This window comes from Mytilus galloprovincialis, chromosome 6, assembly GCF_965363235.1.
Source record: "Mytilus galloprovincialis chromosome 6, xbMytGall1.hap1.1, whole genome shotgun sequence".
Lineage (NCBI taxonomy): Eukaryota > Metazoa > Mollusca > Bivalvia > Mytilida > Mytilidae > Mytilus > Mytilus galloprovincialis.
In genome coordinates this window covers 76621536-76634863 of record NC_134843.1, presented here as the reverse complement: position 1 = coordinate 76634863, position 13328 = coordinate 76621536, and the positions used below count along the sequence as shown (strand labels likewise).

Here is a 13328-nt window from a genome sequence, read left to right as displayed (position 1 = left end):
GGTTGTCCGATTCATCTTAAAATTTGTTAGGAGATAGATCTTATTCTGATGGACGTTTAAATCTTGAAAGATTTGCCCTAAATGTCTTAGTTTCAAAGATATAAAGCAAATACTGCATTTTACAACTAGGTTCTAATTTTAACCATGTTGGCCATTTTGTTTGGTAGGCAGCGTCATCGGACACATTTTTTAAACTTTATACCACAATGATGATTGTGGCCAAGTTTGGTTAAATTTGGCCCAGTAGTTTCAGAGAAGAAAATTTTTGTACAAGTTACAAAAAATGACGAAAAGTTTTTCAATATTGACTTTAAAGGGCAATAACTCCTTAAAGGGTCCTCTGACAATTTTGGTCATTGTGACTTTTTTGTAGATCTTACTTTGCTGAACATTATTGCTGTTTACAGTTTATATCTACCATTTTCTACATTTGAAAATGACTGTACCAAGTCAGGAATATGACAGTTCTTGTCCATTCGTTTTTGATGCGCTTTGTTATTTGATTTTGTCATGTGATTAAGGACTTTCCGAATTGATTTTCCTCTGAATTCAGTATTTTTGTGATTTTACTTTTTTCTCTATCTATAATAGTATTCAAGATAATAACCAAAAACTGCAAAATTTTCTTAAATTTACCAATTCAGGGGCAGCAACCCAACAACAGGTTGTCTGATTCATCTGAAAATTTCAGGGCAGATAGATCTTGACTTGATCAACAATATTACCCCATGTCAGATTTGCTCTAAATGCTTTGGTTTCAAAGATATAAGCCAGATATACATTTTACCTCTGTGTTCTATTTTTAGCCATGGCGGCCATCTTGGTTGGATGGCCAAGTCATTGGACACATTTTTTAAACTAGATATCCCAAGGATGATTGTGGCTAAGTTTGGTTACATTTGGTCCAGTTGTTTCAGAGGAGAAGATTTTTTTAAAAGTTTACGGACGACGGACACAGACGACGGACGACCGACGACGGACGCCAAGTGATAAGAAAAGCTCACTTGACCTTTCAGGTCAGGTGAGCTAAAAATTATATAAATTCATTTAATTAACCAAAATCTAAACACACTTTAATAGACTGTAGATGTGCACCGGACTCTACTAGTTCTAGTTCTAAGATAAGTTTTTGAAAATTATCTGCTGTCCTTGATTTATTAAAGGTTGAGTTTGGTATTGAAAAAACACATTAAAACAAAAACTGACACATGATCTTCAACATTAGACATACATCTATTCATCTTGTCCTGCTCGCATAACATAAACATTAAAGTCTGTTATCTTGTTTAAGCCAGAACACTGGTACTTTGTAGTGCTTTATTTTTTTTGCGCATCTTGTTTATGTTTAATCAGATAATGATAGCACTAAATACATGCAAGCCCAAATGAATTACATAGATACAGGAGGTTGTAAACACAGGAATTGGTCACCATATGTTTTTATTGTATTTCCAAGGTGAAAAAAACATACACACTTCATGTCAAATAATTTTAATAAATAAATAAGACCTGAAACAAACCTGCATGTAAGTCAAAACAGATAAATATTATTAGTAACATAGTGTGCTATATCATATTAGGTCACTTACATCACAAGCAGACTGTGTAACTAATTTATCTGACCAACTATCTTAGCATGAGGTATTTAGACTAGTGGCCATTCAAAGTCTTCAATATTAAGAACGTACATGTACTTCAATTTGACTATACAAAAACAAATGCCAATAATAACCATGATAACAACTTTTTAACATTTAATGTGTTTTATGAATTTGTTTCAATCGTTCATTATCAATTTATTTATTTGTTGAAACCTTTCAAAGTTTTGTTGTTTTTACAAAGGGACAAAACACAACTTTTAAAGGGGCACTAGCTATCAAATTAATGTTCACCGATTCTAATCAAATTCTCATATTTGATTTATAACAATGTAAAACATTTATCCAAACTATTAAAAGTCTAAATAAAACAATAAACAAGGCACAGGCATGAAAATACGTAGCTTCGTTTTGTGTGCATTTGAGTCTAGCACCATTTTATTATTTATCGAGTTGACCTCTATAGTCATCCGATGACCATATAAGCGATGAAAACATAAATATAGATATAAGTAGATTAAGCAAACACATGCTGTTGAATTATTCTAGGTCTATTTAATTTCTTATTAAAAGATATAAAATAAATGTTTATCATCATTTTTACCTGTATTAGAATGTTTATTTGTGGATTGAATCAGTCAATCAAATGATTTACCTTTGTTTCACTTTCAATGTTGACATTCTCTTCCTTTAAATAACTTTACACAAACAATTTGAAGTGAATAATTCATAATCAATGTTTTTTTGCTTATTTTGACAAAATTGAACCTTAATGGTTACTAAAAATGAATTATTATTTCATTTTTTTCATTTCGTTACTGATTGAGCCAAAAAAATAATTTTTATGGTATTTCATATATCTCGTAGCTAGTGCCCCTTTAATAGTGTATTGAAATAAAGCATGTCTTCAAACCCTGAATGAAATATACACAATCTCCATGTGGCTGCTTTTAAACAATTCTATTCCTATAAATGTATAAGAGGTAAGACAAATTATAATGCAAGATACATGTTTAAATAAGTTACTTCGCTGAGGGCAGCTGAATATGCCATCAGAGGTCCAACCTAGAATAGTTGGGGCAAAAATGAAAACACTACTTGTGATTGATACAGATCTGATTGTTTGGCATTTTTGCAAAACACTATGCAGTTGCTTATTAACCCCTCCCCCTTCCCCCCCCTCAAGAAAAAAAGAAAAAAAAATTATTTCCCTCAAGATATGCACATAATCTCATTTCAAATTTCCAATGGAGTTAGCAATCATAATTACCAATTTAAATACATCATAAAATCTTAAAATAGAAAAAGGCAAACATAATCATGGCTTAAAATTAATATTCCTTAGGCCAGGGTTTTTTAATTTGTTGGTTTACGGATTTTACCCATGAAAAAGTCGGGTCGGTCGGTCGGGAAAAAAAAAAAGAAAAAAAATGTCTTTCAAGACAGAAAAATATGCAAAATAAATATATACCTTTCTAACAATATGTTTGTTATGCAATTTTGTCATCATTTCTTAGATTTTAGTTCGATGAAATCAGCTGTCATAAACATCGCATGCCGTTCTAATAATTTCCTGTAAACAAAGAAAGGGGGGTGGGGATGCACATGATGCACGGACAAAGACGAAATAAAATCGTCATTTCACAAACATGAAAAACAGATTCGCATAGCTCTTAATCAATTCCAGAAAACTTGGTGAATTATGATCTTCAAGCACGAAAACTGATAAAGAAAAAAACATGTAAAAACGTCGTTCGAAAATAAGTTTCAACACACGTGTCAACAAACAAACTTAATAGACTCGTCCACTGGAAAAACGAGAATATCGGGTTAATCTGTTGTCATGTATTCCCGTTTTTTTTATCCAAATGGACGATAATTTTTATTATCTATGAAACAAGAAAATTCCAAATGATTATTTAATATTCAGTACTTTAACTTGAGGTCTTCCACCTGTCCACATTTGGACAAGTCTATTTCTATCAGATGATGCATCTTACGGACTGACGACAAATACGGGAAACAAACTTATTGTGTAATTGGTTTTAAACACAGGTTTCGTTTCGCAAAATTATTTGCGCAAACGCCATTTCAAGGTCAGTTATAATTTATTTGTCTATTTTTAGAAACGTAAACTGGAAGTTTATTTTTTCACTACAGAAAGTGTTATCAATTTTTATAGTGATAAATGCATTTAATTTTATAAAAAAAATTTTAATTATTTTTCAGGGATAATGCATTTGTTAGCGTCGGCGGGAATAAAAAAGCATGAAAACTGAATTTTATTTTTATTCTGGAAATCAGCAAAATCGGGTCGGCAGATCCGTAAACCAACAAATTAAAAAATTCTGGCCTGAATCAGCATTTAATATTAACCTCAAACAATAAATTGACAGCTAATCATTTCGAGACAATCCAACATTTCTATATACATAATTTAAAAGCAGTGTAAGGGAGGTAATCCAAAATGTTGTGTTTGGATTATCTCCCTCAAACTGCTTTTAAATTGTCTTGAGTAATTGTCCATTAAACAGGAAACCCTTGTTTTCCCCCCTTTTTGCCCCTAATTTCTAAACGTTTGAACCATAACCCCCAAAGGCCAATCCTAACCATCCCTTTATGGTTTGGAAACTTGTGGTATAATTTCAGAGATATCCATACACCGTTCCGCAACTTATTGTCTAGAAACTAGAAAAATGCCTATTTGGGCCCCTAATTCCTAAACTGTTAGGACCATAACCCCCAAAAATCAATCCAAACCTTCCTTTTGTGCTTATATACCATGTGTTTTTTTAAATTTCACAGATTTCTATTTACTTATACTAAAGTTATTGTCTGGAAACCAAATGTCTTTGGATGACGCTAATGACAAAGTGATACCAATATATTTTTGCTATCGTATAAAATATGAACTTACTGGTTTAACTTTAGATCTGTAACCCTTTCCTTGTTGATGATTTTCCCAATCTTCTATTTTTAGTTTTCTTTTTTCTTCTTCTTTCTGAAACACAATCAAATAATTATTTTAAAACATGCACAATAATTAACACTCAAGACAGTCATGCAAATACAAAAAATAGAGGTGCTACTTATATGCAGTGACCTCTCACTTCATGTCAAAGTAAAGATAGCTTCTAGGTCAACTAGTTTGTATTCTTCAAAAAGCATTCATTAACATCTAAAATTAAGGAATGAACACTTGGAGGAGAATCTTATGAATTATACGCCTCCTAAATTACAATTTATGAGTTTGACTGTCCCTTAGGACAGGTATCTTTCTTCCCTCTTTTACAAGATAACATTTTTTACTGATGAAGAATGTCAAAAGGAGTGGATTTTACTGTAGTATGCTTAACCAAACAAAAAAAACAAAGTTGTTCCAAAATTTTTTAAAATGACATACAATTCTTTGTTTTTCAGCATATCTGGATGCTTCAGCATCATGCTGTTCTTGTAATCTCTGCCTGGATCTTTCCATCTGTTCCATACGTCTCTGTGCTACATCTGGATCTGTCAAATAATAAAATAAACTTATTAAATCAGACAATTGAAATAATAGTATTTATGCAATTGCCCTAAAATCTTTTCATCCCTCTATAAATACGCTCCAATGGGCAGCAAGATATTTAGCAATCCAAATTCTATCCAGCATCTTTTGGTTCTCCTTATATTACAAACAATAATGTTTTATTTAAAACTCTGTTCAAAAAATTCCATTGAAGTACATGTATATTATAGCTTTACAAAAACTGTATTTTATTCTAGCAATACTACTGTATATCTATCTGTACACAAACTTCTCCCAAAGAAAGAAAACCTATCTCATAAGTCATAAGTACTCTGACAGCTAATGGAATAAAAACTTTCAAGAAACAAATACATACAACCTTAGAATATTTTTCATCATATCTTTAACTGTTGATATAAAAACTTAGTGTATATCAACAATTGAAATGTTCAAACCGTCCATTTCATAAAACACAAGCAAGATAAGTTCATGGACTCTTTAAGAATAATTGTGATTAAATTAAACTACTGTAACATTTTTATTTCAAGTGGAACCAGATGCTCCATAGGGCGCAGCTTTATACGACCGCATAGGTTGAACCCTGAACGGTTGGGGCAAGTATGGACACAACATTCAAGCTGGATTCAGCTCTAAATTTGGATTGTGATTAAATAGTTGACACAGCATAGGTTTTGGACACAGAATGAATGTGGTCTTATGAATTTAAAATATTTTTTTTGTCTTTGAGCAATCACTATGCTGTTGAATATTAATCCTCTCAAAACAAGAATGTGTCCACAGTACACGGATGCCCCACTCACACTATCATTTTCTATGTTTAAAGGACTGTGAAATTGGAATAAATTCTCTAATTTGGCATTAAAATTAGAATGATCTTATCAAAGGAAACATGTATACTAAGTTTCAAGTTGATTGGACTTCTACTTTATCAAAAACTACCTTGACCAAAAACTTTAACCTGAAATTTGCACTATCATTTTCTATGTTCAGTGAACCGTAAAATTGGGGTCAAAACTCTAATTTGGCATTTAAATTAGAAAGATCATATCATAGGGCACATGTATACTAAGTTTCAAGTTGATTGGACTTCAACTTCATCAAAAACTACCTTGACCAAAAACTTTAACCTGAAATTTGCACTATCATTTTCTATGTTCAGTGAACCGTAAAATTGGGGGTCAAAACTCTAATTTGGCATTTAAATTAGAAAGATCATATCATAGGGCACATGTATACTAAGTTTCAAGTTGATTGGACTTCAACTTCATCAAAAACTACCTTGACCAAAAACTTTAACCTGAAATTTGCACTATCATTTTCTATGTTCAGTGAACCGTAAAATTGGGGTCAAAACTCTAATTTGGCATTTAAATTAGAAAGATCATATCATAGGGCACATGTATACTAAGTTTCAAGTTGATTGGACTTCAACTTCATCAAAAACTACCTTGACCAAAAACTTTAACCTGAAGCCAAAAACTTTAACCTGAAGCCAAAAACTTTAACCTGAAATTTGCACTATCATTTTCTATGTTCAGTGAACCGTAAAATTGGGGTCAAAACTCTAATTTGGCATTTAAATTAGAAAGATCATATCATAGGGCACATGTATACTAAGTTTCAAGTTGATTGGACTTCAACTTCATCAAAAACTACCTTGACCAAAAACTTTAACCTGAAGCCAAAAACTTTAACCTGAAATTTGCACTATCATTTTCTATCAGTGAACCGTAAAATTGGGGTCAAAACTCTAATTTGGCATTTAAATTAGAAAGATCATATCATAAGGAACATGTGTACTAAGTTTCAAGTTGATTGGACTTCAACTTCATCAAAAACTACCTCGACCAAAAACTTTAACCTGAAGCGGGACAGACGGACGAACGGACGAACGAACAGACGGACGAACGCACAGACCAGAAAACATAATGCCCCTAAATGGGGCATAAAAATGTTTGAAGAAATTTTCTTTTTATTTATGAAATCTGAAATGAGAAAAATTAACCCCCCCCCCCCCACCACCACCATTTTTTTTTCACATCCCCCTTTCCCTTTTTTCAAAACTGATCTCAATTCAAATTTCTAATGGAGTTTGCAACAATAACTACTCATTTAAATACATCATAAAATATTAAAATGTAACAAAAAGTGCTTGTTATCACTGAATGGTAAAGAGTGTTTTAATTTATCAGTTGGTAGTAAAAGTGAATATACATTGTGCATTGTATAAAACAATGATTTAAGTTGATTCAACTACTATTCTGGACAAAGAAAGATAACTCCAATCAATTGAAAATTTCTTGCTATTGCACAATATTGTGCAATTAGATATTTCTTGCTATTGCGCAATACTGTGCAATTGAAAATATTTGCTATTGCACAATACTGTGCAATTGAAGATTTCTTGCTATTGCACAATACTGTGCAATTGAACATTTTTTGCTATTGCACAATACTGTGCAATTGAAGATTTCTTGCTATTGCTGAATACTGTGCAATTGAAAATTTCTTGCTATTGCACAATACTTAATATAATAATTTTGGATCCTGATTTGAACCAACTTGAAAACTGGGCCCATAATCAAAAATCTAAGTACATGATTAAATTCAGCATATCAAAAAAGCCAAAGAATTCAATTTTTATTAAAATCAAACTTAGTTTAATTTTGGACCCTTTGGTATTTAATGTAGACCAATTTGAAAACGGGACTAAGAAATTAAGAATCTACATACACAGTTAGATTTGGCATATCAAAGAACCCCAATTATTCAATTTTTGATGAAATCAAACAAAGTTTAATTTTGGACCCCGATTTGGACCAACTTGAAAACTGGGCCAATAATCAAAAATCTAAGTACATTTTTAGATTCAGCATATCGAAGAACCCCAAGGATTCAATTTTTTTTAAAATCAAACTAAGTTTAATTTTGGACCCTTTGGACCTTAATGTAGACCAATTGGAAAACGGGACCAAAAATTAAGAATCTACATACACAGTTAGTTCCGGCATATCAAAGAACCCCAATTATTCAATTTTTGATGAAAGCAAACAAAGTTCAATTTTGGACCCTTTTGGCCCCTTATTCCTAAAAACCTGTTGGGACCAAAACTCCCAAAATCAAACCCAACCTTCCTTTTATGGTCATAAACCTTGTGTTTAAATTTCAAAGATTTCTATTTACTTATACTAAAGTTATAGTGCGAAAACCAAGAATAATGCTTACTTGGGCCCCTTTTTGGCCCCTAATTCCTAAACTGTTCAGACCTCAACTCCCAAAATCAATCCCAACTTTCCTTTTGTGGTCATAAACCTTGTGTTTAAATTTCATTGATTTCTATTTACTTATACTAAAGTTATTGTGCGAAAACCAAGAATAATGCTTATTTGGGCCCTTTTTTGGCCCCTAATTCCTAACTTATTTGAACTAAAATTCCCAAAATCAATCCCAACCTTCCTTTTGTGGTCATAAACCTTATGTCAAAATTTCATAGATTTCTATTTACTTTAACTAAAGTTATAGTGCGAAAACCAAGAAAATGGTTATTTGGGCCCTTTTTGGCCCCTAATTCCTAAAATTTTGGGACCAAAACTCCCAAAATCAATCCCAACCTTCCTTTTGTGGTTATAAACCTTGTGTTAAAATTTCATAGATTTCTATTCACTTTTACTAAAGTTAGAGTGCGAAAACTAAAAGTATTCGGACGACGACGCAAGACGCAAGACGACGACGCCAACGTGATAGCAATATACGACGAAAAATTAAAATTTTTGCGGTCGTATAAAAATTGGGAGATTGTAAAATTATTTTGGTGGGAAAAAACTAGCATTTTCACTTACCAAATTTCTTTTGTTCTATCACATCTTCAGCTTTCTTCTTTACTCTTCTGATATGAGGGTCTAACTTGACCTTTATATAAATCAGAACCACAAAACCAAATAAAACAAACCAGCCATATTGCTGTAGAAATTCTATCACTGAAATAAATAAAGCAAACTATCAACATGTACACTTCTCCTGGTAATTATGGTAATCATCAATCACCATTATTACTCAATTAGCTGGACAATATTGACAATTCAAACAATCCATGCACTTAATTCTTTTTCACATGTACAATTATGTAGATCTGAACTTGGGCTTAAAAAGTGAAAATATCTATTCTCATCAATATAAGCATGTAAATCTTTTACATACACTTTTATATGTATCCTGGATTGTTAATGGTTGATAACTGGTGCATTTTCATGTACAGTACATCATGTACATTTTAAGCCTTGCTCCTATATATGTCCCAATGGGATTAGTTGGACATCTGCCTGGCTGTAATTACCCCTGCAGTGATGTACCTGTGTTATACCTTGCTTGTATTTTCTAACAAAAGATTAATATTGTTCATATTTCATCAATAACAGAGTACATTTTCAGATTTTACCCTCTCTGCTATAGTACTTGATTGCCATAATATGTATGCCTTTTTTTACCCTTAACAAAGAATATTTCACAACAACATGAACTACATGTACATTAGCAATGGTTTATAAAGTTGTATTTGCAGTACTTATAGTTTATATATATATATATATATTTATATACAACTCGTCTAAACATCAACCCAACAATGTTAGATCTGTAAATTTGCTTTCGCAAATTTTTTGTTCTTCCCTCGCCGGGATTCGAACCCATGCTACTGTGATATCGTGACACCAAATCGCCTGCACTGCAGCCGTCCCGCTAGACCACACGACCACCTGGGCTCTCATAAAAAGAGCTTTCGCTGGCCGTGTGTTACCTTTCCACGTCAGTTTTTTTAATCTAGCGGCGTACTGCAGTACATGATATATAAGGCATGAAGATGTTATTGTTACAGATCAGCTAAATTATCTCTAGTAAAGGATCCTACAAATTAATGTAAGATACAGTCACAGAAAATAATTATATTTATAAGTACGTCTGAGTCAGTGACAACCCTACAACAGATGTATCCATCGGATCGCCATCAATGATTATTATATTATAGTAATTTAATTGGGTCAGCACTTGAAAATTGTACACTTGTTACTTTTTTTCAAAAACATTGTGTCTTCAGTTGTTTTTTTTCTAAAATACAATGTACAATGTACATGTACTCCACCCATCCACTAATCTGCTAATGTAATAAACAAAAATGCATGTAAACTCTTACTACAATGTATCAGAAAACTGAAAACAGATCCTTTCCTTTCTAGTCTTATGCAAATATACTACATTGTACATGTATGATCCATGAAAAGTACATATGTCATTCACATAATTCAGGGAAACTTCATTTACAAGAAACTTGTTCAAAGAATATTAAATATAATGTAACAATTTATCTATCATGTTTATAAGGTGTCAATAATATCACAACTGATACTGAAAATTGTCCACCATTTCCAGATTTATAAAATGTATTGACTTTCTTCAAATGAATGTCTGTTTCTCAATTAATTGCTTGTACAATTGTAAACCATATATATATGTTTATCATGTTTATGGTGTCAAATATTTCTAATACATTTGTAGGAGCAGAATTGACTTGGGATCTCTTTGAGGGAGTTCTTGACCATGTTGACATACATGTTACTGTGGATATCAGATAAAAAAAAGCTCTACAGAGCTCATGTTTGTAGTATTTCATGTAACCCGACTTAAAATAAAGTTCTTAAGATAAACATATTTACACTTTTGGTATTTAACTGAATTTTGTCTCATCAGAAATTGACTTAGATCTGATCCAAATAACCTGCAACGTCAAGCAACAATCACCTTCTACTTGTGACATCAATTTTGTTTAATTTGTTGTGTAAAATTTAAATTATACAGAAACTTGTGTGATTTTGAGCAATGGCGAACAAATTAGCACAAAAGTGTAAATATGTCTATTTTAACCACAGGCACTTGTTTTCTATCCCTGACAAGATCTACTATCCCTATATATATATATATATATTAAGATAGGGTTAGTAGATCTTGCCATGGATAGAAAACAAGTGTCTGTGATTTTAACTGTGTACTGTCATATAGTTTTTCTTTGTTTCCTGTAAAAACACGATGGTTTTTGTTTATTTTTTTAAAGACTACAAAATTTACCACAGTTTTTGATTTTGTATTGTTATGCCTCAAAAACTATTGACTTGCAGTGAACTGTGAAGTGTAAAACTGAAAGTAAACATTCACTGACTCTTGCAGTCTTGGGCCTAAATCTACTGCAAACACAAATATTAAAGTCCATACCAAACGAAAATGTTTCTGTCACAAACTGTGGATTTTGGTTAACTGGAACCTCTTGTCCTTGCTCTTGATTTCCTTGAGGAGCATCACCCATTGTGAAAGTAAGAGTCAAATCGATTTATTAAGATTACGTGGGCATAATTTTACACCGGAAATAAAACAATGGTGTCTAAATCTCAAAGTCAAATACGGACTTAATCAACAGTGTTGCCAATAACCAGAAAGAAATCGAAAATAAATACATACCAGCATGAACCAAAATCTAAGGGTTTTTTTTGGGGGGGGGGGGGTCAAATTCGAAACACAAAATTTGAGTCGTTTGAACTTGTTCATTAAAAGTGAATATTATTTCCTTTTCAATCAAACTAATTCCAAATTCGGAGAAAGAGAACAGACATCATTTTGACCTTATCATAATGACATTCCACATTCCCTTATATAGAAGTTGACTTAATTATTCAAAATAAACTTCAATCACTCTCGCCTCATTCCCAGTACGTGTAGGCATATCAATCTTTTTTCATTACAGATTAGGACTATATATATAAATAATTACATTGGATGTATGTTTCATTATAATACGTTATTCTGATTGGCTAATTGCACATCAAGTGTTATTCGTGAAATCCATTCCTAAAGCAATTGCATTACACAATATAATTTATCATTCCGATTCATTCACAATAATTCATGTGAGTTATATTAAAAAATAATAATAAAATTCGTGTTTTCATGATCGTAGCTAAAAAAAAATGTAATTATAAGTATTGAATGTTTCTTTTTGTTACTTCAAAAAGGGTTTTAAAAGCGTTGACCGTGTGCACATTTTTAGAATGAAGCGCGGAAAACGCACTTCGGTCAACGCCTTTACACCCCAATGAAGTTACAAAAAGAAGCATTCAATTCTTAAATAACGGCAAATAAATTAGCATTTTTTTTTTTTTTGAGAACCATTATATCAAATAAAAGAATATTTATTTTTGATAAAACCGTAAAATGTTGTACATCGAAATACGGAAAGACTTAACTATGAACCAAATCTGAGACTACTATGACACTATAATAATGTGTTATAGTAGTCTCAGACCAAATGGAGAGGATAATTTGAAGCGTGCAATAAGGTGTAAGGAATCGCTGACCATTTTGCCTCATTAAGAAAAAAAAATTATATATCCGATTAAAATGGCATTCAAAAAGTCATATTAATATTCTTAAACTCTTTTCTGATCTAATATAAGAGCTGCACTTAAACTTTTACTACATGTATATCAGGTTTGTTCGAGTGGGGATTCTGTATACTAGTATCATCGTTATCGGAATTCCAATGGGGACTTACTATGCATCACTAATTGCAGTCCAGTTTCTGTTTTGTACTTATATCTTCGATAAAAGGATGTCGTAACATTCTTAAATATAAATCAATGTGTAGACATCTTTTTCGATCGGATATTTCACATCCCAATTTTATGGTGATATTTCATACAAAGCACAAACATGTCGTCATGTACCTCGAAAGCTTCAGTAACCAAACCTTAAGGGCATACGATACAGTTACAGGGAAGGTAATGACGTTGCTAACGTAAAATGTTATTTTCGCGACGTCAAACTCTGACATATCGGGAAAAGATGCATTTTTCGACTGATTTTTACCATTCAAACTGATTTAATTTGAAAACGAGTGCATGGACCCCTATTTTTTAAAACAGCAATTTGTTTCATTTTGCAAGGAGATTACGTGACCCAAATTTTATAAAACTGTAAATAGCGCAATTTTTTTAATTTTGATAAACATGCAGCAAAAATTGACGTTTTTTCCTCTATTCATGAACATTTGATAAATATAGAGTTATTTCGGAATAAAAATTGCATAATTTTTAATGATACTTATAAAATACAGAAATTACCGATTATTTAACAAAAACCATTTTGTGTTTATCTTTTAAAAC

At 31.9% G+C, this 13328-nt stretch overlaps 1 protein-coding gene across 2 annotated transcripts in view; it reads right to left on the bottom strand.

Annotated features, from left to right (window-relative positions):
• Positions 1-11555, bottom strand: part of LOC143080361 (selenoprotein S-like) — a 38914-nt gene extending 27359 nt beyond the window's left edge. Inside the window, exons 1-4 of one of the 2 annotated variants that reach the window (XM_076256176.1) lie at positions 11386-11555; positions 8967-9104; positions 5002-5108; positions 4516-4599 (exon numbers count right to left, since the gene is read on the bottom strand). In XM_076256176.1, coding sequence (XP_076112291.1) covers positions 4516-4599; positions 5002-5108; positions 8967-9104; positions 11386-11476 — 420 coding nt within the window. In that variant the 5' untranslated portion in view covers positions 11477-11555. The remainder of the gene's footprint in view (positions 1-4515; positions 4600-5001; positions 5109-8966; positions 9105-11385) is intronic. The other variant, XM_076256175.1, reaches the window with a different exon arrangement.
• Positions 11556-13328: the final 1773 nt, after the last annotated feature.